At 44.6% G+C, this 25362-nt stretch overlaps 1 protein-coding gene across 1 annotated transcript in view; it reads right to left on the bottom strand.

Annotated features, from left to right (window-relative positions):
• Positions 1-10074: 10074 nt before the first annotated feature.
• Positions 10075-25362, bottom strand: part of ncoa1 (nuclear receptor coactivator 1) — a 102744-nt gene continuing 87456 nt past the window's right edge. The window contains exons 14-19 of the mRNA XM_072580187.1: positions 14820-15113; positions 13337-13432; positions 12584-12959; positions 12123-12297; positions 11853-12030; positions 10075-11768 (exon numbers count right to left, since the gene is read on the bottom strand). Of these exons, the coding sequence (XP_072436288.1) occupies positions 11604-11768; positions 11853-12030; positions 12123-12297; positions 12584-12959; positions 13337-13432; positions 14820-15113 (1284 nt within the window). The 3' untranslated portion in view covers positions 10075-11603. The remainder of the gene's footprint in view (positions 11769-11852; positions 12031-12122; positions 12298-12583; positions 12960-13336; positions 13433-14819; positions 15114-25362) is intronic.

The raw sequence follows: 25362 nt of genomic DNA, 5'->3' as shown, positions 1-25362 counted from the left end.
GTGCTTGGGTCCCAGCTGTTCATGACATATGTACATTGTCTGGATGAGGAAAGTTAATGTATGATTTCCAAGTCTACTAGCAACACAAAACTGACAGAGCTGAGAGGAGGCTTCAAAGTGATTTAGACAAGTTGAGTGAATGGCCAAACATCTGGCAAATGCAGTACAATTTGGCAGAAGTTCCTCATAGTAGTCGTTTAGGCCCAGCCATCAGCTGCTTCATCACTGACCTTCCTTCAATCATAAAATCAGAAGTAAGATGTTCACTGATGATTGCACAATGTTCAGCACCATATACAACTCGATTGATAGTGAAGCAGTCCGCGTTCACATGCAATAAGACATGGACAGCAACCAGACTTGGGCTGAAAAGTGGCAAGTGAAGTTCATGCCCCAAATGCCAGGCAATGACCATCTTAGGAGAGGATCTGACCACTGTCCTTTGACATTCAACAGCATTACTGTCACTAAATCCAGTAACAACATCCTAAGAGTTACCATTGACCAGAAACTTAATTGGAATCATGATATAAGTATATTCTGGGTCATCCAAGATGGAAGACAGGAAACAATTGTGGGTGTAAGAGTTGCTCCTTTTTTTGAGGTATTTTATGTGTTGGAGGTGATTTCCTTGAATTCCAGAAGCAGCAATTACTGTTTTATATGATGTTGCATTGTTTTGGAACTTTGGGGGATAAAGGTCAAAACAATGGCACTTTAGGAAGGAAGAAACAGACAAAGGAAGTGACCACATGGTCAGAGAAAGAAACCTACACTACTGTCTGACACAGCAGTGAATCTGTACAGTTTGAGTCCATTTATATCTGGCCATTGGATGGTATCTAGGAAAAATTAACAAACAGCGAAATTCACAGCCGACCTTGGAGGAACCTGAGGGCGAGAGCTCACAGCACAAACAGATAAGTGCATAGTTTTTAAGTGTGACCTTGCTGTCAGTCTCCAATAGTGAGTAGAATGGGTTCTTTCTTGATTATATGTTTTATTGAAATCTGTCTCTTTATTAAATTTTAAAAATATAAACCATCAATACTAAGTTAGCCTGGAGCTGTGATTTTTTTTAACATAAGATGGGCTATTTTCCGGGTCTGAAGATTGTGAAGGAGCAAAGATAGCCTTTAGTAGAGTGATGTGCTCTACCTGTCCATTGAGAGAGTTCCCATATTATTGATAATTATGTCTGTAGGAAGTGTCTTTCGTTGCGAATCCTATCAAATTACATGGATCAGTAGGAACAGCAGTTAGAGACAATAAGGAATTAACAGGAACTAGGGAGTGTAATGGATGGTAGTTATAGAAGGGGAGAAAAGACACAGATACAGTTAGGTAGATGGGTTAACTCCAGGGAGGGTATGAGAGGTAGGCAGGTAATGCAGGAGTCTCCTGTGGCTATTCCCATTTCTAACAAGTATGCTGTTTTGGAAACGTAGGGAGTGTTGGAGTCTCAGGGGAATATAGCACGAACTGCCAAGTTTTTGGTAATGAGATTGGCTGTAATGTAACAAGGAGTCCGTCAGGTTCCAAGTGATCGATTATGATAGGAGACTCTCCAGTCAGAGGCACAGACAGATGTTTCTGTAGCCGACAGTGAGAAATCAGATTGGTGTGTTGCCTCCCTGGTGCCAGGATCAAGGATTTCTCTGAGGTGATGCAGAATGTTCTCAAAGGGGAGAGGGACCAGGTCATTGTACACATTGGAACAAATAAAATAGGAAGGGAAAGGGATGAGATTCTAAAGGGAGAATATAGAAGGTTAGGCAGGAATTTTCAAAAAAAAGGTTCTCCAGCGTAGTAATATCTGTATTACTCCTGGTGTCATGAGCTAGTGAGGATGGAGCAGATGAATGCATGGCTGAGGAGCTGGTGCAGGGGGGAAGTGTTCACATTTTTTAGATAATTGAAGTCTCTTCTGGGGTGGAAGTGACTTGTACAATTAGGCCGGATTGCACCTGAATTGGAAGGGGACTCGTATACTGGCAGAAAGATTTGCCAGAGTCATAGAGACGTACAGCATGGAAACAGACCCTTCGGTCCAACCCGTCCATGCCGACCAGATATCCCAACCCAATCTAGTCCCACCTGCCAGTACCCAGCCCATATCCCTCCAAACCCTTCCTATTCATATACCCATCCAAATGCCTCTAAAATGTTGCAATTGTACCAGCCTCCACCACATCCTCTGGCAGCTCATTCCATACACGTACCGGTCTCTGTGTGAAAAAGTTGCCCCTTAGGTCTCTCTTATATCTTTCCTCTCTCACCCTAAACCGATGCCCTCTAGTTGTGGACTCCACGACCCCAGGGAAAAGACTTTGCCTATTTATCCTATCCATGCCCCTCATAATTTTGTAAGCCTCTAAAAGGTCACCCCTCAGCCTCTGACACTCCAGGGAAAACAGCCCCAGCCTGTTCAGCCTCTCCTTATAGCTCAAAACCTCTAACCCTGGCAACATCCTTGTAAATCTTTTCTGAACCCTTTCAAGTTTCACAACATCTTTCTGATAGGAAGGAGACTAGAATTGCACGCAATATTCCAACGGTGGCCTAACCAATGTCCTGTACAGCCGCAACATGGCCTCCCAACTCCTGTAATCAATACTCTGATCAATAAAGGAAAGCATACCAAACACCACTTTTACTATCCTATCTACCTGCGACTCCACTTTCAAGGAGCTATGAACCTTCACTCCAAGCTCTCTTTGTTCAGCAACACTCCCTAGGACCTTACCATTAAGTGTATAAGTCCTGCTAAGATTTGCTTTTCCAAAATGCAGCACCTTGCATTTATCTGAATTAATCTCCATCTGCCACTTCTCAGTCCATTGGCCCATCTGGTCCAGATCCTGTTGTAATCTGAGGTAACCCTCTTCGCTGTCCACTACACCTCCAACTTTGGTGTCATCTGCAAACTTACTAACTTGTATCTTTTATGCTCACATCCAAATCATTTACGTAAATAACAAAAAGTAGAGGACTCAGCACTGATCCTTGTGGCACTCCACTGGTCACAGGCCTCCAGTTTAAAAAACCCTCCACCATCACCCTCTGTCTTCTACCTCTTAGCCAGTTCTGTATTCAAATGGCTAGTTCTCCCTGTATTCCGTGAGATCTAACCTTGCTAATCAGTCTCCCATGGGGAACCTTGTCGAACGCCTTACTGAAGTCCATATAGATCACATCTACTGCTCTGCCCTCATCAATCTTCTTTGTTACTTCCTCAAAAAACTCAATCAAGTTTGTGAGACATGATTTCCCACGCACAAAGCCATGTTGACTATCCCTAATCAGTCCTTGCCTTTCCAAATACATATACATCCTGTCCCTCAGGATTCCCTCCAACAACTTGCCCACCACCAAGGTCAGGCTCACCGGTCTATAGTTCCCTGGTTTGTCTTTACCACCCTTCTTAAACAGTGGCACCATGTTAGCCAACCTCCAGTCTTCCGGCACCTCACCTGTGACTATCGATGATACAAATATCTCAGCAAGAGGCCCAGCAATCACTTCTCTAGCTTCCCATAGAGTTTAGTGTACACCTGATCAGGTCCTGAGGATTTATCCACCTTTACCCGTTTCAAGACATCCAGCACTACCTCCTCTGTAATATGGACATTTTGCAAGATGTCACCATCTATTTCCCTACAGTCGATATCTTCCATATCCTTTTCCACAGTAAATACTGATGGAAAATACTCGTTTAGTATCTCCCCCCATTTTCTGCAGCTCCACACAAAGGCTGCCTTGCTGATCTTTGAGGGCCCTATTCTCTCCCTAGTTACTTTTTTGTCCTTAATGTATTTATAAAAACTCTTTGGATTCTCCTTAATTCTATTTGCCAACGCTGTCTCATGTCCCTGTTTTGCCCTCCTGATTTCCTGATTTTGAATCTAATAGAATTATGGTCGCTGGCCCCAAAGTGCTCCCCCACTGACACCTCAGTCACCTGCCCTGCCTTATTTCCCAAGAGTAGGTCAAGTTTTGCACCTTCTCTAGTCGGTACATCCACATGTTGAATCAAAAAATTGTCTTGCACACACTTAACAAATTCCTCTCCATCTAAGCCCTTCACATGATGGCAGTCCCAGTCTGTGTGTGGAAAGTTAAAACCCCCTACCATAACCACCCTATTATTCTTACAGATCGCTGAGATCTCCTTACAAGTTGGTTTCTCAATTTCCCTCTGACTATTCAGGGGTCTATAATACAATCCCAATAAGGTGATCATCCCTTTTTTATTTCTCAGTTCCACCCAAATAACTTCCCTGGATGTATTTCCGGGAATATCCTCCATCAGCACAGCTGTAATGCTATCCCTTATCAAAAGTGCCACTCCCCCTCCTCTCTTGCCTCCCTTTCTATCCTTCCTGTAGCATTTGTATCCTGGAATGTTAAGCTGCCAGTCTTGCCCATCCCTGAGCCATGTTTCTGTAATTGCTATGATATCCCAGTCCCATGTTCCTAACCATGCCCTGAGTTCATCTGCCTTCCCTGTTAGGCTAATTGCATTGAAATAAATGCAGTTTAATTTATTATTCCTACCTTGTCCCTGCCTGCCCGGACTGTTTGACTCGCTTCTGTTCTCAACTGTACCAGTCTCAGATTGATCTCTTTCCTCACTATCTCCCTGGGTCCCACCTCCCCCCCCTCCCCCACCTTACTACTTTAAATCCTCCTGAGCAGTTCTCACAAATTTCCCTACCAGTATATTAGTCGCCTTCCAATTTAGGTGCAATCCATCCTTCTTGTACAGGTCACTTCTACCCTAAAAGAGATTCCAATGATCCAAAAATGTGAATCCTTCTCCCATACACCAGCTCCTCAGCCATGCATTCATCTGCTCTATCCTCCTATTCCTGCCCTCACTAGCTTGTAGCACTGGGAGTAATCCAGATATTACTACTCTCGAGGACCTCCTTTTTTAAATTTCTACCTAACTGTCTGTAATTTCCGTTCAGAATCTCAACCTTTTTGTCTTCCTATGTTGTTGGTTCCAATATGGACAATGACCTCTTGCTGGCCCCTCCCCCGTGAGAGTATTCTGCACCCTCTCTGAGACATCCTTGATCCTGGCACCAGGGAACCAACACACCATTCTGCTTTTTTGTTGCCAGCCACAGAAAAGTCTGTCTGTACCTCGAACTGGATAATCCCCTAACACAATTGATCTCTTGGAACCCGACATACTCCTCGTTGCATTAGAGCCAGTCTCCATAGTAGAAACTTGGCTGTTCGTGCTACGTTCCCCTGAGAATCCATTACCCCCTACATTTTCCGAAACAGCATACCTGTTTGAAATGGGTATAGCCACAAAAGACTCCTGCACTTGCTGCCTACCCCTCTCTTGCCTTTCCTGGAGTTAACCCATCTATGTGACTGTATCTGAGACTTTCCTCCCCTTCCTATCACTGCCATCCATCACATACTGTTGCTGTTGTAATTTCCTCATTACTTCTAACCGTCTCTCCAACCGGTTCATTCGATCTGTTAAGATTCGCAGCCAACAGTATTTATGGCAGATATAATCTGCAGTAACCCTTAACTCTCTTTAAACTACCACATCTGACAAGAAGTACATATCTCTCTATTAAAGGCCATTTTGGCTCCTTCACAATCTACAGAGTCCGATTCCACAAAAACATATTCTTCTACAAACACTGCCCCAGGTTAAATTAATAGTTATTGCTTATATTTTAAATTTAATCAAGAGACATATCTCCAAAAACATACAATCGAGAAAGAACCCACTCTACTCACTACTGCAGATTCTCTGTAGGCCCCACTTAAAACAACGATTAACTAATCTGATTCTGTCCTGTGAACCTCACCCAACAGTTCCTCCAAGATCAATTGTGAATTTCACTGTTTGTTAATTTTCCCAGACGCACTCTGATGTCCAGCGATACGTGAATTCAAGCAGCAAAGGCAGTAACTGTGCAGGTTTTCTCTCTCTCTCTCTCTCTCTCCTGCAATGACTTCACCATGTGCTTCCTTTGTCTGTTCTTCTCCTTTTTAAAGCTGCTGTTGTTTTGATTTTTTTTCCAAAGTTCCAAAACAATGCAACAGCATATAAAACAGTAGTTGCTACTCCTTGAATTCAAAGAACTCACAGGAGAATTTAAACTAGTAAGGTGGTGGGGTGGGACCCAGGGCAATTGTGAGGAAAGAGATCAATCTGAGACTGGTACAATTGGGAAAAGGAGTGAGTCAAACAGTCAGGACAGGCAGGAACAAAGCAGAGAACAAGATAGGACTGACAAATTAAACTGCATTTCTATCAATGCAGGAGGTCTAAACAAGGAACAAAGAACAAAGAAAATTTACAACCCAGGAACAGGCTCTTCGGGCCTCCAAGCCTGAGCCAAACTAAATCCACTGTCCAAACCTATCGCCCAATTCCTAAGCATCTGTATCCCTCTGCTCCCCACCTACTCGTGCATCTGTCCAGATGCACCTTAAATGAATCTACTGTGATTGCCTCTACCACCTCTGCTGGCAACGTGTTCCAGGCACCTGGCACCCTCTGTGTAAAGTACTTTACGTGTGTAAACCTTTCACCTCTCGCCTTGAAAGCGTGACATCTCGTTATTGAATCCTTCACCCTGTGAAAACGCTTATTTCTATCCGCCCCTCCTATACCCTTCATGATTTTGTAGGTTCCCCCCTCAATCTCCTTTTTTCGAATGAAAACAATCCTAACCTACTCAACCTCACTTCATAGCTAGCACCTTCCATACCAGGCAACATCCTCGTAAACCTTCTGCAGCCTCTCCAAAGCATCCACATCCTTTTGGTAATGTGGCGACCAGACCTGTACACAGTATTCTAAATGCAGCTGAACCAAAGTCTTGTATGGTTTTAACATGACATGCCAGCTCTTGTACTCAATACCCTGTCTGATGAAGGCAAGCATACCATATGCCTTCTTGACCACTCTATCCACCTGTGCAGCCACCTTCAGGGTGCAATGGATCTGAACTCCCAATCTCTCTGCTCATCAACTTTTCCCAAGGCTCTTCTGTTTACGGTATAGTTTGCTCTAGAATTAGATTTTCCAAAATGCATCACCTCACATTTGTCTGGATTGAACTCTGTCTGCCACTTCTCTGCCCAACTCTCCAGTCTATCTATATTCTTCTGTATTCTTTGACAGTCTGCTATGCTTTCTGCTACACCTCCAATCTTCGTGTTATCTGCAAACTTACTAATCAGACCACCAATGCCCTCCTCCAGATCATTTATGTATATTACAAACAACAGTGGCTCCAGCACTGATCACTGGAAACCACGTAAATGCGTTCTCACTTACCTATGCCCTCTAGTTCTGGAGTGGTTAGTGTGTGGAATGAGGAATTGGTAAATGTAGGTACACTTACAAGATTTAAGACATTTGGCTAGGTATATGAAAAGGAAAGGTTTAGAGGGGTATAGGTCAAATGCAGTCAAGTTGGACGGATTTAGTTTGGGGAAACTGGGTCAGCATGAACAAGTTGCACAGAAGGGTCTGTTTGATGTGGTATTACTCAATATAGATTACAATTGATTTCATGTTTCAATGCAGGCAGCAGATGAACAGGCGCTGATCAAACTTGCTGAGACACTGAGAAATGCCAACATTGATCACAAGTTATGGATTGAACAACCAGAGAATATTGCCACTTGCTTGGCCCTGAAGCCCTATCCCAAGGACAAGGTGCAAAACATTATGAAAAAACTGAAGCTGTTGAAGTGACTGGCTATTAAAAGAGTCATCTTCATCGAACTGCACATTGTCACAGGGAACCATGTCAGTGTTTCTGCATCCATTACATCAAACTAATTTATCCTGACTGATCTGGGACTATTGCCCTGAAATCTAAACTCGTCCAAAACAAGCTGAAATATGTTATAAAACTTGGATCATGTAAGTTGCAGTGTTGTGTGTCTGTTCCTTTCATGCGATCAGTTCTGTCTAAATATCATGCTTGTCCCCACACATACCAAATTTCACTCCTGACTTTGGGCCTGGAGCATTCATTTAGGACTCACAGGAGGAGGATTAACACACTTCTCCACCAGGGGTCAAATTCGAGGGTTAGCACAACTTCCTGTGTACTCTAGTCCCTACAGAACAGAAACAGGCTATTTGGCCCATCAACTCTGCACCAACGCATCATCTTATCCCTGTAACTCTGCATTTCCCATGGCTAATCTATCTAACATGGACAATTTAGCAACCACTAAACCACCTGAACTGTACATCTTTGGATTGTGGGAGGAAACTGGTGCACCCAACCAAAACTCATGCAGACACAGAGAGAACATGCAAATTCCACACACTCTCTTCCAAGGCTGGAATCAAACTTTGGTCCCTGATGCTGACGCCTAACAGTACTAACCACTGTGCCACCATAATCTCAACCTTTATAAGGATAGACCAGATCTAAAAGTTGAAGTTCTAAATTGGAGGAAGGCCAATTTTGATGGTATTAGGCAAGAACTTTCAAAAGCTAACTAGGTGCAGATGTTTGCAGGTAAAGGGACAGATGGAAAATGGGAAGCCTTCAGAAGTGAGATAATGAGGGTTCAGAGAAAGTATATTCCTGTTAGGGTGAAAGCAAGGGCTGGTAGGTATAGGGATTGCTGGATGACATAAGAAATTGAAGTTTTGGTTAAGAAAAAGAAGGTATCATATGTCAGGTATAGACAGGATAGATCGATAGAGTGTAAAAGCAGTAGGAGTATCCTTAAGAGAGAAATCAGGAGAGCAAAAGGGGGACATGAGATAGCTTTGGCAAATAAAGTTAAGGAGAATCCAAAGGGCTTTTACAAATACACTAAGGACAAAAGGGTAACTAGGGGGAGAATAGGGCCCCCCAAGGATCAGCAAGGTTGCCTTTGTGTGGAGCCGCAGGAGATGGGGGATATACTAAACGAGCATTTTGCATCAGTATTTAATGTGGGATAGGATATGGAAGATATAGACTGTAGGGAAATAGATGGTGACATCTTGAAAAATGTCCATATTACAGAGGAGGAAGTGCTGGATGTCTTGAAACTCACTCAAAGATGGATAACTCCCCAGGACCTGATCAGGTGTACCCTATAACTTTGTGGGAAGCTAGAGAAGTCATTGCTGGGCCTCTTATTGAGATATTTGTATCATCAATAGTCACAGGTGAGGTGCCGGAAGACTGGAGGTTGGTTAACGTGGTGCTGCTGTTTAAGAAGGGTGGTTAAGACAAGCCAGGGAACAATGGACTAGTGAGCCTGACGTTGGTGGTGGGCAAGTTGTTGGAGGGAATCCTGAGGGACAGGATGTACATGTATTTGGAAAGGCAAGGACTGGTTAGGGACAGTCAACATGGCTTTGTGCGTGGGAAATCAGTCTCACAAACTTGATTGAGTTTTTTGAGGAAGTAACAAAGAGGATTGATGAGGGCAGAGGGGTGGACATGATCTGTATGGACTTCAGTAAGGCATTTGACAAGGTTTCCCATGGGAGACTAGTTAGCAAGGTTAGATCTCATGGAATACAAAGAGAACTAGTCATTTGGATACAGGAATGAGCTGGAGGAAGTGGTGGAGGCTGGTACAATTGCAACATTTAAAAGGCATCTGGATGGGTATATGAATAGGAAGAGTTTGGAGGGATATGGGCTGGGTGCTCGCAGGTGGGACTAGATTGGGTTGGGATATCTGGTCAGCATGTACGGTTTGGACCGAAGGGTCTGTTTCCATGCTGTACATCTCTATGACTCTATTTATAAATTCTGACACTACATTTTATTAAATCCTTTCTTGACTCTCCTCCTACCTTCCAATATTTGGGACGTCGATTCCATTAGCTATATAAAATGTTAGTATATCCAGTAAGGGTGTTTCAACTGAGTTTAGGTGTACTTGGCAAATTCACTGGCAAAAGGTTGATGAAACGTTCATTGTCTTGGTTTATATATTGCCTCACGTTGAGAAAAAGTGTGATCTAATAAAGCTGTTTAGATGTTGAAAGGAATGGATTGTGCTGATCTTTCTCTTTCTCCTCTACTGAGGATCAATAAATAGATGCAAATCCACAAAAAGACTTATTCTGAGATTTTATTCACAGCTTGGTAATTAAATGTTTGATAAACAGTAATACAAGAGAAGCAAATGTTAGTTAAATGCCTCTGGTTAGTGTTTTCAGAGGATTCATCTTAAATACAGCAAAATACTTTGTATTAAACTCTCATAATTTGAAGACATCTGGGCAGAGAAGCAGATTTCTTGCACCATTGATATATATATATATATATATAAAAAATTAATTTTACCCACTAATAATCCTGGTTCTGCTCTCTCTATACACTGAGCGAAGTGCCTTATTTAAAAGACCTTTTAATTAGTTATAGATTAGTGAACAGGGAAAAATCCCAAACCAGGAATCTTGGAGGAAATAAAACTGAAAGAACCAATCAGGTGGGACTTACTGCAAGTATCATGCTATCCAAACTGGATTTATTAATTCACAGGAATTAGATGTCACAGATGAGACCATTCCTAATTCTCCTTGTGAAGGTGCTGAGGAGTTACCATGTTGACCACCATGATTTGCAGGTACACCCACAGTGCTGTTAGCGAGCCAGTTCCAAAAACAATAATACATTTATGGGTCAGGGTGATATCAACCTCTGACCAATTGGGAAGGGTCTTAAGAGGAAGGTTGACCCAGTAGTGGCATTCAAGAACACTAATAACAGCTTTAATAACAAGTCATATGATAATAGGACTGTCCAGGGCACTGCTTCACTAATGGGCAACAACATTTCCTCAAAGGCCAGTGCAGTCAATTGAAACACTACTTGCTAATAGAGTCAGTCCTCGCCTCCTCCCCCCTTTCCCCGACCCCAAACACCCAAGTTACCCAAAGATCCCAAACTGTCTGCACGCAAGAAAGGAAGGTCAGTGTGTTAGCTGCCTGAGGACCACGAATGAAACTGACTGTTTCCACAACAGAGAAACATCCCAGAAATATTTACAGTGAGAACTCATCTCTGGACCATAGATTCTTAAATACAATGCTGTGCTTTACACAGCTGGGAATATTCTAAGCATTTGCAAGATTAAGAATGTTCACCTACAAATACTTAAAACCCCACCCGCTAATTATTGCTTTCTCATTTTTGTCTTTCTCGCCGATGAACTATACGAAGCCAGGTCTGTATTACTGAAGAGGTTGGATGTAAACCGCAGCCAGATGCAATATCAGATGGTTGGTTTTATGCTGAAGCTGCATTTGTTTAAGTGCAGTGTTGTGGACCTGTCCTGCACGCACAGTCTACTCTGATATGAGAACCTCTCTCCTTCCCTGTGTCACAGCCAACGCTCGCCGCCATCCTGGTGGTCTGATGTTGCTTAGCTAGATTCTTCATCTCATCCTCTGCCTGAGAGTTGCTGAGCAACTGGTGAGGGCTTCTGTACAGATCTGAGACCGTCTATGTCCCAACAAGAGGCAGACAGGAAATGTGAACCAGTTTTCAATAGGTGTCTGACACTACTGCAGAACCTGTTTACTGTATGAATCAGTGAGATGTGCAGTTTGATTTTTCCTCCTCACCACCATCCATCACTCACTCTGTCAGTAGTTGTTGGAGAAGGCTTTTCTGCTGGCTCTGTGGTGCCTGCCCACCAGGTTGGCCTTTCTGGGATGCCATACCTGACTGGTTCAAATAACTGTCTCCACCAACCACATTCACCGTACACTGAACATCAGCAAACACCTGGACTTGTTGCACCTGTTAGAGAAGGAAATCCAGTAAGGACTTGAACATCACTGTCCAAATGAAACCTGATGTGACAAAACTTGCTGAACTGCTTACCTGTTCTGGGCATATTGAACGGATTGAAGGTAGTTGCATGGTCCCCATGTGCATCTGTCCTGACACTTGATTGAGGTTACTGACAGAGGCAGGCCCATTGTCCATAGAGACAGTGATACTCACGTTGTTGTACATCCCCAGACTGCCTGGCTGCTGCTGTCCGGCCTGTGTGTACACGCTAGAAAATAAGAGTATGTCACACACACATACAAAAACATAGAGGCACAACATGGATAGCGATGTTAATTGATCACTGGGTGAGTGCAATACCTGTTGTTTTCTGGGGGTTCGTGCTGCCACACCTTTCCTTCTGGTGTCTCAAATCCAGGTGTTGCTGCAGTCTGTTGCATCATGGAACTCTGAGATGGCTGCACCAGTGTAGACAATGTTGGGCTGTCACGACTTGGATTTGGAGCCACAGGTGGGTCTCCCTGTTGGGGTAAAGCTGGAAAATAACCAGCATCTGTTATACATGAGCACTGGGAAGGCAAGATATCTTGCAGAGAAATCACAGAATAGGAGCCCTGACTGATATCCACTGATTCACACCAAGAGATCACGGGCATCAATATCTGATGTATTATTGCAATCTAGGGAAAATGATAGAGATACAATATGCCTTGGTTTATAGGAATGAATTGTCCAAATCTGTTAATTCAGAGCAAACACCATCATATAGCACAGGAAGCCATCCCCTCAGACCCTTGGATTTCACAGCAGCTATTTCTTACCTGAGGTGAGATACTGTGAAATATTCTGCTGAATCTGAGGCATCAGACCTGCTCTGGGCTCTGACCCTGTCTGGCCCAATATCCCTGTGCTCAAAGTCCCTGATCCATGGAGAGAGCTGAATGGGTTTGGCTGTGGGTCAGCACTGGACACCAGTGATGGGAAGGGGCTGGCAGATGAAGACGTGTTTCCTGATGTGCTGTAACTGGGTGAGAAGTGGATTTGTGAAGGAGGAGGGCGTGTAAGATGGGATCCAGTGCTGGCTGGGATATGCTGTCTTGTCAGCAAGGCGTGCTGTTGCATCATCTGCCACTGTCTGTGCTGCTGGCTAATGTATTCACGTTGTCGCTGAGCAACCATCTGAGCATTGAGGGGGCCCTGGAGAGAGAAGGGAGAGATATGAGAGACTGAACCATCACTGCTGCTAAACTTCTTCCAAGTCTTTACTTCCAGCATCTGTGCTTTGGCATAAATGTGGAAAGATCACTTTGGATGTCCAGCATGGAGAAGGACTATTTAAGTGTCAGGTGCTTACATTAAGATCTCCATGTGTGCCACAGCATACTTTAGGCGTAATCAAAACCTATAACATCTTCAAGCATGCTGCAGTTACTACAGTTTCCCAGTCATCAGCTCTCCCTTGCTCAGCACCCGAGTCTTCAAGCATGTGGTTACAAAGTGACCTACATCATCTTCCCCCAAGCCTCCAACCTGTTAAGTAACCATGAAAACAGAGATCTCCACTGGATTCATACCTGGGCAGTGATTTGCTGCATGCCAGCACGCAGTCCAATTCCCATCAAGCCTGCTGCACCCAAATGACTCATCGTAGCCTGTCGATTCTGGTGCATCTGCAGAGAGACAGCAGAATGATCTGTGTCATCGCTCTGTATACAATTCGAGAAGGCATTTGCAAAGGTGCTGCACAAAAGGTGAATATACAAGGTAAGATCACATGTTGTTGGGGTAATTTTATTAGTTGGGTCGAGGTTTGGCTAACCAACAGAAGGCAGAGGGGATAATCTTTTTTCCAGTTGGCATATTTAACTAGTGAGGTGCCACCGAACTTGGTCCTCAGGCCCCTGCTATTTACAATCAGTATTAATGACATTGATGCAGGGAAAGAAAGTACTATAGACACACTTGTAGATGACACTAAAATAGATAAAGTATTTTGCAATGAATAAATTAGAAATTTACAAATGGATGTGGATAGGTTAGGTGAATAAGCCAAAATTTGGCAGATGGAGTTTAATGTGGTAAGTGGGAGATTATCCATTTTGGTCAGAGGAATAAAAAGGCAACATCACCTAAATGGAGCGAAACCAGAGGAATATGGGGAATCTTGTGCATGAATCAGGGAAAACTAGTACGCTGGTACAGCAGGTAATAAGGCAAGTGGAATGTTGCTAAAGGGATAGTTTATGAAAGTAGCGTACAAGGCATCTGGAGTACTGTATACAGTTTTGGTCCCCTTCTTTGAGGAGGGATTTAGTTGTATTGGAGGCAGTTCACTAGATTGATTCCAGAAATAAGGTGTTTGTCTTATGAAGAGAGATTGAGCAGTTCTAAACACTCTCTGTCGTGTTTAGAAGAATGAGGGATCCAATTAAGGTATACAAGATGCTAAAGGGTATTGACAAAGTAGAGTCTGAAAGGATGCATCCCCATGTCAGGCCATCTAGAACGAGAGGTTATAATTTTCAGATAAAAGGGAGCAGGTTTAAAATAGAGATGAGGAAAACATACTTCTCAAAGGATTGCAAATCTGTGGAATTCACTACCCCAAAGTACGGTGAATGCTGGGACAATGAGTAAATCTAAGGAGACTGTGGGTTGAAGGGTTATTGAGGGGGCAGAAAAGTGGAGGGGAGCCAAGATGAGATCAGCCATGGTCATATCAAAAGGTGGAGCAGACTCCAAAGGCTGATTATACCTGTTCCTACTCCGAGTCGTTATGTACTGATCACCTCAAGCTGTTCCCATTGCTATGTACAGACTGAGTACACTCCTCACACATACTCTGCACACATGTTATATACCACAGCTCACCATACCCTCTCCTCCACCCTCTGATTTAATTCTGGGCAGGTGGACAGGTGCATTTCTGAGAAGGAGGATTTCTCTAGGAGATTGTGATTAGCCATGGGTGTGGTGATTTCCCCACATAGGACAGTTATACAGGGTGGCAGGAGGTATGTACACTAGGTACAAGGTGAGTGAATAGAATGCACTGACCTGTTGTCCCTGTAGCCTCTGCTGTAGCTGTAGTCGGAGCTGGTTGGTCACAGTGGGTAATCGAACCAAGCCCTGCCGTGGATGATGCCCCATGCTGCTGGGGTAAGCTCCTCGGGCTGCTAGTTCAATGGAGACTGGACTACAAGTATACTGCTGCTGAGCCAGGCCAGATGATTGGTTCGGTATGTTGCAGCCAGGAGAGCCAGAAACTTGCTGGCATATGGCAGACTTTGGCTCCATTAAATCACAGGGCTGTGACATGGCTCGATTCTGCAGTCGGTCAAGTTCCCCACTCTATATTAGAGGGTGTGAAAAGCAATGAACAACACATGCAAGAAGTCTGTAAAAGCTCTCACATTTATATTGCTGACTGGAGTAATCTGCATTCAATATTCCTAAAGCAAATTAAAGAAAATTAGCTACAGAGAAAAACTTTTAAAACACTCCCAAGACAAAAACAGCACAAGTTTAGATATAAAGTACCTTCTCCAGCAATGATTTTCAACCAGTGTGATGCGATAAAGTGAGGGTGGCGAATCTATGGAACTGATTACGACTTGTGCATTTACAATTAATGGGGGTGCCTGTTGTCAGCACGTTCTGTCTTCACTAATAGACATTGGGAGCACAGATACGGCCTTGAAGTTCAGATAAAACAGCACTGCTTGTAGATTTGCCCTATCCCTTCCCCTCATGATTTTACAAACCTCTATAAGACCACCCCTTAGCTGCCAACGCTCCAGGGAAAACAGCCCCAGCCTATTCAGCCACTCCTTACAGCTCAAATCCTCCAACCCTGGCAACATCCTTGTAAATCTTTTCTGAACCCCTTCAAGTTTTACAACATCCTTCCTATAGCAGGGACACCAGAATTGCACACAATATTCCGAAAGTGGCCTAACCAATGTCCTGTTTAGCTGCAATGTGACCTCCCAACTCATAGACCATCGAACATTACAGCTCAGTACAGGCCCTTCGGCCCTCGATGTTGTGCCGACCTCTCATACCAATCTGTAGCCCATCTAACCTACACTATTCCATGTACGTCCATATGCTTGTCCAATGACGACTTAAATGTACTTAAAAGTTGGCGAATCTACTACCATTGCAGGCAAAGCATTCCACACCCTTACTACTCTCTGAGTAAAGAAACTACCTCTGACATCTGTCCTATATCTATCACCCCTCAATTTAAAGCTATGCCCCCTCGTGCTCGCCGTCACCACACTTGGAAAAAGGCTCTCCCTGTCCACCCTATCTAACCCTCTGATTATCTTATATGTCTCTATTAAGTCACCTCTCAACCTTCTTCTCTCTAACAAAAACAGCCTCAAGTCCCTCAGCCTTTCCTCATAAGACCTTCCCTCCAGACCAGGCAACATCCTAGTAAATCACCTCTGCACCCTTTCCAAAGCTTCCACATCCTTCTTATAATGCAGTGACCACAACTGTACACAATACTCCAAGTGCGGCCGCATAAAAGTTTTGTACAGATGTAGCATAACCTCATGGTTCTGGAACCCGATCCGTCTATTAATAAAAGCTAAAACACTGTATGCCTTCTTAACAACCCTGTCAACCTGGGTGGCAACTTTCAAGGATCTGTGTACCTGGACACCGAGATCTCTCTGCTCATCTGCACTACCAAGAATCTTACCATCAGCCCAGTATTTTGCATTCTGGTTACTCCGACCAAAGTGAATCACCTCACACTTGTCTGCATTAAACTCCATTTGCCACCTCTCAGTCCAGCTCTGCAGCTTACCTATGTCTCTCTGTAACCTACAACATCCTTTGTCACTGTCCACCACTCCACCGACCTTAGTGTCGTCTGCAAATTTACTAACCCACCCTTCTATGCCCTCATCCAGGTCGTTTATAAAGATGACGAACAGCAGTGGACCCAACACTGATCCTTGAGGTACACCACTGGTAACTGGACTCCAGGATGAACATTTCCCATCAACCACCACCCTCTGTCTTCTTTCAGCAAGCCAATTACTGATCCAAACTGCTATATCTCCCACAATCCCATTCCTCCACATTTTGTACAATAGCCTACTGTGGGGAACCTTATCGAATGCCTTGCTGAAATCCATATACACCACATCAACCAGTTTACTCTCATCTACCTGTTTTGGTCACCTTCTCAAAGAACTCTTACACTCAATGCTCTAACCAATAAAGGAAAGTTACCAAACACTTCCTTCACAATCCTGTCTACCTGCAACTCCTTTTCAAGGAACTATGAACCTGCACTCCAGTAACACTTCCAGGACCTTAACATTAAGTGTATAAGTCCTGCCCTGATTTACCTTTCCAAAATGCAGCAACTCACAGTTATCTATATTAAGCTCCATCTCCCATTCCTCAGCCCACTGGCCCATCTGATTAAGGTCCCGGTGTACTCTGAGGTAACCTTCTTCAATGTCCACTGCAGTTTCAATTTTGTTTAATCTGCAAACTTACTAACCATACCTCCCATGTTCACACCCAAATCATTTATATAAATGACAAAAAGCAGTGGACCCACACCGATTCTTGTGGCACTCCACTGGTCACTAGTCACAGGCCTCCAGTCTTCGAGCCAGTTCTGTATCCAAATGCCTTGTTCTCCCTGTATTCCATGTGAACTAATCTTGCCAAACACGCTCCCATGCAGACCCTTGTCAAACGCCTTACTAAAGTCTGTATAGTTCAGGTCCACCGCTTTGACATCATTAATCCCCTTCATTACTTCTTCAAAAAAACTCAAGTTAGTGAGACATGATTTCCCACGCGTAATTACATTTTTGTGGAAACGGACTCAGATGTTTTTTATCAGATTGTAAATTTTAACTGTGCTTATTTAGGACAAGAAGGCAATTCCAGAAAAATGTGTCAGAATTATATAAAATATATTTTTGGAATTCAGCTGGTAAAATTAAAACAATCCAGAAATTCCACGTTTGATCCTCAGTCTCCACAAAACTAGGTAAAATTGGTCAGAAAGGCAGCAGGGACATTTCAGTGACAATGGTCCAGAGGAAGAAATCAGTCTGTGTCACAGGAAGGGACATTGACACAGATGAGAATTTAAAATGTAAGGTGTTTCTGGCCAAGAAACCAGTGCAGATTAGTGAGAGCAGGGATGAAATGAGAATGGGGATTTGAGATGAGTTAGAATGTTCGACATTAGATACCAACAAGAATGGAAGAGAGAAAACAGAGGAGGAGGGTCATGAGAGACATCTACTGCACTTATGGGAAAAGTGGGTATTTTATGTCGGACAAAGAATATAATAAGAAGACCAATTAATGGTCTCATGCTGGAGTGAAAAGACTTTATCCACTGCTAGCTGGTCCAGCTGTTTCTATTTGTAAGTAAACAGCAGCTACTGACGATTCCGTGATTACAGTATACACATTCAAGGTTTGTGTAAAGATTTGTAGCTCAGGTGCACACAGATGACAGGCACCACAAATTCGACTGGGCCAACACAACGATCATAGGAGAAGCTAAACAGAGGACAGCCAGAGAATTCCTAGAAGCATGGCACTCATCCATGGACTCCATCAACAAGCACATTGACCTGGACCCAATATACTGGCCGCTACAGTAAACAACCAGAACCAAGCAACTGAAGCAGCAGCAACAGAATCAAATAAATTCCAGCAGACACAGTACAGCAGCACTTCACAGGAGGCTTCACTACTGAAGATGTTGCCTAGACAGGGGACAAAGCATCTGCAAATCAACTTCCCAACTCAGCGGACATACCCACACCATGAATGAATTTTTTTTTTCTCTATAAAAGCGCACAGGCGAGGAACCCGAGGCACTACAGGGGTAGAGCCTCCCACCCGCCCTCCTCCTCTAACCTAATAATAAGACCCGTTGTGGTAAGCAGGTAAGTGCTGCATTTTGCTTGTTTGTTTCTTTAGATCCAGTTTTCTTTTTAAAGTTTCTCTTTTAGAGGGATGGCAGCGAAGGCAGTGCAATGTTCCTCTTGCAAGATGTTTGAGGTGAGGGAAGCCATTAGCGTCCCTCCTGATTACACTTGCAAGAAGTGCACCCATCTGCAGCTCCTCCAAGACCGTGTTAGGGAACTGGAGCTGGAGTTGGATGAACTGCGGATCATTCGGGAGGCAGAGGGGGTCATAGGTCGGAGCTTTAGGGAAGTAGTTACTCCGAAAGTTGCAGACAGATGGGTGACAGTGAGGGGGACTGGGAGGAAGCAGCCAGTGCAGGGACCCCCTGCGGTCGTTCCCCTCAATAACAAGTATACCGTTTTGGATACTTGTGGGGGGGGGATGACTGACCAGGGGTAAGCAACGAGGTTCAGGCCGCTGGCACGGAGCCTGTCCCCGTTGCTCAGAAGGGAAGGGTGGAGAAAGGTAGAGCGATTGTTATTGGGGACTCAATAGTGAGGGGCACAGATAGGCGGTTTTGCGGGGGCGACAGAGACTCACGTTTGGTATGTTGCCTCCCAGGTGCAAGGGTACGTGATGTCTCTGATCGTGTTCTCCGGGTCCTTAAGGGGGAGGGGGAGCAGCCCCAGGTCGTGGTCCACGTTGGCACCAATGACATAGGTAGGAAGAGGGGTGAGGATGTTAGGCAGGCTTTCAGGGAGCTAGGTTGGAAGCTCAGAGCTAGAACGAAAAGAGTTGTTGTCTCTGGTTTGTTACCCGTGCCACGTGATAGAGAGTCGAGGAATAGGGAGAGAGAACAGTTAAATGCGTGGCTACAGGGATGGTGCAGGAGGGAGGGATTCCGGTTTCTGGATAACTGGGGTTCTTTCTGGGGAAGGTGGGACCTCTATAAACAGGATGGTCTCCACCTGAACCTGAGGGGCACCAGCATCCTTGGGGGGAGGTTTGTTAGTGCTCTTTGGGAGGGTTTAAACTAACTCTGCAGGGGCATGGGAACCTGGACTGTAGCTTTAGGGTACAGGACCTTGAGTGGAGGGAGGTTAGGAACATGGCATCGATCTCGAAGGAGGGTGCCTGTAAACAGGAAGGTGGCTTGAAGTGTGTATACTTCAATGCCAGAAGTATAAGAAATAAGGTAGGTGAACTTGCAGCATGGGTTGGTACCTGGGATTTCGATGTTGTGGCCATTACAGAGACTTGGGTAGAACAGGGACAGGAATGGCTATTGCAGGTTCCAGGGTTTAAATGTTTTAGTAGGGTCAGAGGTGGAGGTAAAAGAGGGGGAGATGTGGCATTGCTTGTCAAGGATAGTATTACAGTGGTGGAAAAGACGATGGAGGAAGACTTGCCAACTGAGGTAGTTTGGGCTGAGGTTAGAAATAGGAAAGGTGAGGTCACCCTGTTAGGAGTTTTCTACAGGCCTCCTAATAGTCCGAGAAACGTTGAGGAAAGTATTGCGAGGATGATTCAGGAGAAGAGTGAAAGTAATAGGGTGGTTGTTATGGGGGACTTTAACTTCCCAGATATTGACTGGGAAAGCTATAGCTCGAATTCGTTAAATGGGTCGGTGTTTGTCCAATGTGTGCAGGAGGGTTTCCTGACACAATATGTAGACAGGCCAACAAGAGGTGAAGCCATACTGGATTTGGTTCTAGGTAATGAACCAGGCCAGGTGTTAGACTTGGAGGGAGGTGAGCACTTCGGGGACAGTGACCACAACTCGGTGACTTTTACTCTAGTGATGGAGAGGGATAAGTGTGCACTGCAGGGCAACAGTTATAGCTGGGGGCAGGGAAATTATGATGCAGTGAGGCATGACTTAGGATGCGTGGATTGGAAAAATAGGCTTCAAGGGAAGAACACAAATGATATGTGGAGATTGTTCAAGGAACAGCTAATAGGTGTCCTTGATAAGTATGTACCAGTCAGGCAGGGAGTAAAGGGTCTTGTGAGGGAGCCGTGGTTTAACAAGGTATTGGAATCCCTTGTGAAAGGGAAGAGGGCGGCCTATGTAAAGATGAGGCATGAAGGTTCAATTGGGGCGATTGAGAGTTATAAGGTAGCCAGGAAGGATCTGAAGAGAGAGCTAAGAGCAGCGAGAAGGGGACATGAAAAGTCCTTAGTTGGTAGGATTAGGGAAAACCCTAAGGCTTTCTATAGGTATGTCAGGAATAAAAGGATGACTAGGGTAGGTATCGGTCCAGTCAAGGATAGTAGTGGGAAGTTGTGCGTGGAGGCAGAGGAGATTGGGGAGACACTGAATGAATACTTTTCGTCAGTATTCACGCAGGAACAGGATGTTGTTGCTGATGTGAATATTGAGTCACAAGTGCTTAGAATGGATGGCTTTGAGGTATGTAGGGAAGAGGTCCGGGGAATACTGGAAAGGGTGAAAATAGATAAGTCTCCTCGGCCTGATGGCATTTATCCTAGGATTCTCTGGGAAGCTAGGGAGGAGATAGCGGAGCCATTGGCCTTGATTTTTATGTCGTCGTTGTCTACAGGGATAGTGCCAGAAGACTGGAGGATAGCGAATGTGGTCCCCTTATTCAAGAAGGGGAGTAGGGACAGCCCTAGTAACTATAGGCCAGTGAGTCTCACTTCTGTTGTGGGCAAAGTCTTAGAGAGAATTGTAAGGGATAGGATTTATGAACATCTGGATAGGAATAATGTGATCAAGGATAGTCAGCATGGTTTTGTGAAGGGCAGGTCGTGCCTCACAAACCTTATTGAGTTCTTTGAGAAGGTGACCAAGGAAGTGGACGAGGGTAAAGCAGTAGATGTGGTGTATATGGATTTTAGTAAGGCGTTCGATAAGGTACCCCATGGCAGGCTAATGCAAAAACTACAGAGGTATGGCATTGAGGGTGCATTAGAGGTTTGGATTAGGAATTGGCTGGCTGGAAGGAGACAGAGGGTAGTAGCTGATGGTAAAGGTTCATCTTGGAGTGCAGTTACTAGCGGCGTTCCACAAGGATCTGTTTTGGGACCATTGCTGTTTGTCACTTTTATAAATGACCTGGAGGAGGGGCTTGAAGGCTGGGTGAGCAAGTTTGTGGATGATACAAAAGTCGGTGAAGGATGTGGCAGGTTACAGCGGGATATAGATAAGCTGCAGAGCTGGGCAGAAAGGTGGCAAATGGACTTCAATGTAGCTAAGTGTGAAGTCATTCACTTTGGTATGAGTAACAAGAAGATGGATTACTGGGCTAATGGTAGGCTACTTGGTAGTGTGGATGAGCAGAGGGATCTTGGTGTCCATGTACACAGATCTCTGAAAGTTGCCACCCAGGTAAATAGTGCTGTGAAGAAGGCATATGGTATACTGGGCTTTATTGGTAGAGGAATTGAGTTCCGGAGTCCTGAGGTCATGTTGCAGTTGTATAAGACTCTGGTGCGGCCTCATCTGGAGTATTGTGTGCAGTTTTGGTCGCCATACTATAGGAAGGATGTGGAGGCACTGGAACGGGTGCAGAGGAGGTTTACCAGGATGTTGCCTGGTATGGTAGGAAGATCGTATGAGGAAAGGCTGAGGCACTTGGGGCTGTTCTCATTGGAGAAAAGAAGGTTTAGGGGAGATTTATTAGAGGTGTACAAGATGATTAGGGGTTTAGATAGGGTTGACAGTGAGAACCTTTTTCCGCGTATGGAGTCAGCTATTACGAGGGGGCATAGCTTTAAATTAAGGGGTGGTAGGTATAGGACAGATGTTAGGGGTAGATTCTTTACTCAGCGGGTTGTGAGTTCATGGAATGCCCTGCCAGTAGCAGTGGTGGACTCTCCCTCTTTATGGTCATTCAAGCGGGCATTGGATAAGCATATGGAGGTTATTGGGCTAGTGTAGGTTAGGTAGGCTTCGGTTGGCGCAACATCGAGGGCCGAAGGGCCTGTACTGCGCTGTATTTTTCTATGTTCTATGACAGTACACAGATTTCATACAGAATCCTCCAGACATTACAGCAGCCCTAAATCATTATATATATATATTTTAAAAAACAGGTTCTACTACATAAAAACTGGTCTATCTGCCACATTCTAACAAGTGACCCAAAATAAACCACATCATACATGGTTACTGCATCACTCTGCGCAGCCTGGAAATGGAAAAGCAATCTCAATTGCATTTCTCTTCTGGCAAAGTCGTCTTAATTTTCACATATTCAAAACTTCAAATTCAGATACAGACAGATTGTGCCTTCAAGTACAAACTCCCTTTATGGATTCGTAGCTTCCACTTGTTCTGAGGAAGGGTCACTGGACCCAAAACATTAACTCTTGATTTCTCTTCACAGATGCTGCCAAGATCTGCTGAGATCTTCCATTAATTTCTGTTTTAGTTTCTGATTTACAGCACCTGCAATTCTTTTCTTTTTTATGAAGCTTCCAACTGCTCATCTAAGGTTTTTGAACAAGGGTGGGAGGGAGAAGTTCCCCTTCATCTGTGACTGTCCCACTTAAGTGACTTTTCCAGCTTCAATAGCAGAAGGCAAATTGATCCCCAAGTTGTGAATGACCAACTCATGGGCTTTCACCCACCAACCTGGTCAATGTTGGGGGGGTAGCTGGCAGAGTTCTGCAGTTGGCACAATCCTTACAGAATCAATGGGGTCACAACTCAGTCATTTCTGTATGCCTGGAGATTATCATCTCTCAGAGAAATTAGAGATTTACTTTAAAGAAAAGGAAGAATAATTAGATCGGTTTCCAATACAGGGTTCAAATGGCACCAACAGGATTTTTCTTAAAGTCTACTGAAACTTAACCTGTCAAATAAATAAGAACTGCACCAAGTTGCACAGGGAGCAATGCTTGCTCTGCCGAATAAGCAACAATGCCACACAGTTACATAGTGCAAGACCCCTTAGTCTGCTGGATAAATTCCATGCCAAATCTGACCTTTTCAATATTCTCCATGGTCATTCAGGAGTTCAATTGCTGGAATGTCTTTTCTCATTTGGATTCTATTCCCATCTCTTCAACATTACCTGGAAACTCCACCTATTTTTGTGTCATCTGCAAACTAAAAACTGAAAGTAATGCTCCTTCTCTGTTCCATTTAAACACTCCCAGGACAGGAACAGCACAGGGTTAGATACAGAATAAAGCTTCCTGTAGTCTTTTAAGCTGAAGTCAAAGCTCCCTCCACAATGTCCCCATCATACACTCCCAGGGCATAGATTGCACAGGGTTAGATACAGACTAAACTACAATCTATTCTTAAATTGAACATAAAACTCCCTGTACACTGTCCCCCATTAAACACACCCACAACAGGGACAGCACAGCATTAGATAGAGTGTAATGGTTCCATTATTCTTTTACACTGAAAGTGAAGTACACTTAATACTGTCCCCATCAAACACTCCCAGGACTGTAACAGCACAGAGTTAGATACAGAGTACAGCTATCTCTCCTCTTTTAAACTGAAAGTAAAGATCCCTCTACACGACCTCCATCAAACACTCCTACGATCCTTGAGAGCATTGAGATCTTAGGGTCCAAGTCCATAGCTCTCTGAAAGTGCAATGACAAGTGGAAAAGGCAGGAAATGTGGCATTCAGCATGCTTACCTTCACTGGTAGGGGCACTGAGTATCAAAGCTCACAAGTCATTTACAGCTGAATAACACTTTGGTTAGGCCACATTTGAAATACTGTGTGCAGCTCTGGTCATCAGAAGGTTATGGAGGTTTTGGAAAGGACACAGATGAGGTTTACCAGGATGTTGCCTGGACTGAAAGTGTATTACCTACAAGGAGAGGTTGGACAAAGCTGAATTGTTTTCAACCGAAGAGAAGTATATAAAGTTATGAAAAGAATGGATACGGTGGGTAGTCAGAAGCTTTCTCCCAGGGTGGAAACATTAAACATAGGGGGCAGAGGTTTAAGACGAAAGGGTCAAGAGTGTAGTGCTGGAAAAGCACAAAAGGTCAGGTTGCATCTGAGGAGCAGGAGAATCGAAATTTCAGGCATAAACCCTTCATCAGGAATGAGAGATTCCTAATGAAAGTCTTATATCCGAAACATTCATTCTCCTGCTCCTCAGATGCTGCCTGACCAGCACACACTCTCAAATCCCTCACCCTCCCACCCCCCACAAAGAGTGGTAGATGCCTGGAACGTGCTGCCAAGAGAAGTGGCAGACAAACAGGAGGCTGGGGGAACACAGCAAGGCAGGCAGCATCAGGAGGGAGGGGGAACACAGCAAGGCAGGCAGCATCAGGAGGGAGGGGAACACAGCAAGGCAGGCAGCATCAGGAGGGAGAGGTACACAGCAAGGCAGGCAGTATCAGGAGGGAGAGGGACACAGCAAGGCAGGCAGTATCAGGAGGGAGGGGGACACAGCAAGGCAGGCAGCATCAGGAGGGAGAGGGACACAGCAAGGCAGGCAGTATCAGGAGGGAGAGGGAACACAGCAAGGCAGGCAGTATCAGGAGGGAGAGGGAACACAGCAAGGCAGGCAGTATCAGGAGGGAGAGGGACACAGCAAGGCAGGCAGCATCAGGACGGAGGGGGAACACAGCAAGGCAGGCAGCATCAGGAGGGAGGGGGAACACAGCAACGCAGGCAGTATCAGGAGGGAGAGGGAACACAGCAAGGCAGGCAGCATCAGGGGGGAGAGGGAACACAGC

This window comes from Chiloscyllium punctatum, chromosome 11 (genome assembly GCF_047496795.1).
Source record: "Chiloscyllium punctatum isolate Juve2018m chromosome 11, sChiPun1.3, whole genome shotgun sequence".
Classification (NCBI taxonomy): Eukaryota; Metazoa; Chordata; class Chondrichthyes; order Orectolobiformes; family Hemiscylliidae; genus Chiloscyllium; species Chiloscyllium punctatum.
Note: the sequence above shows the minus strand (reverse complement) of the source record. Positions and strands in the feature narration are given on the sequence as shown.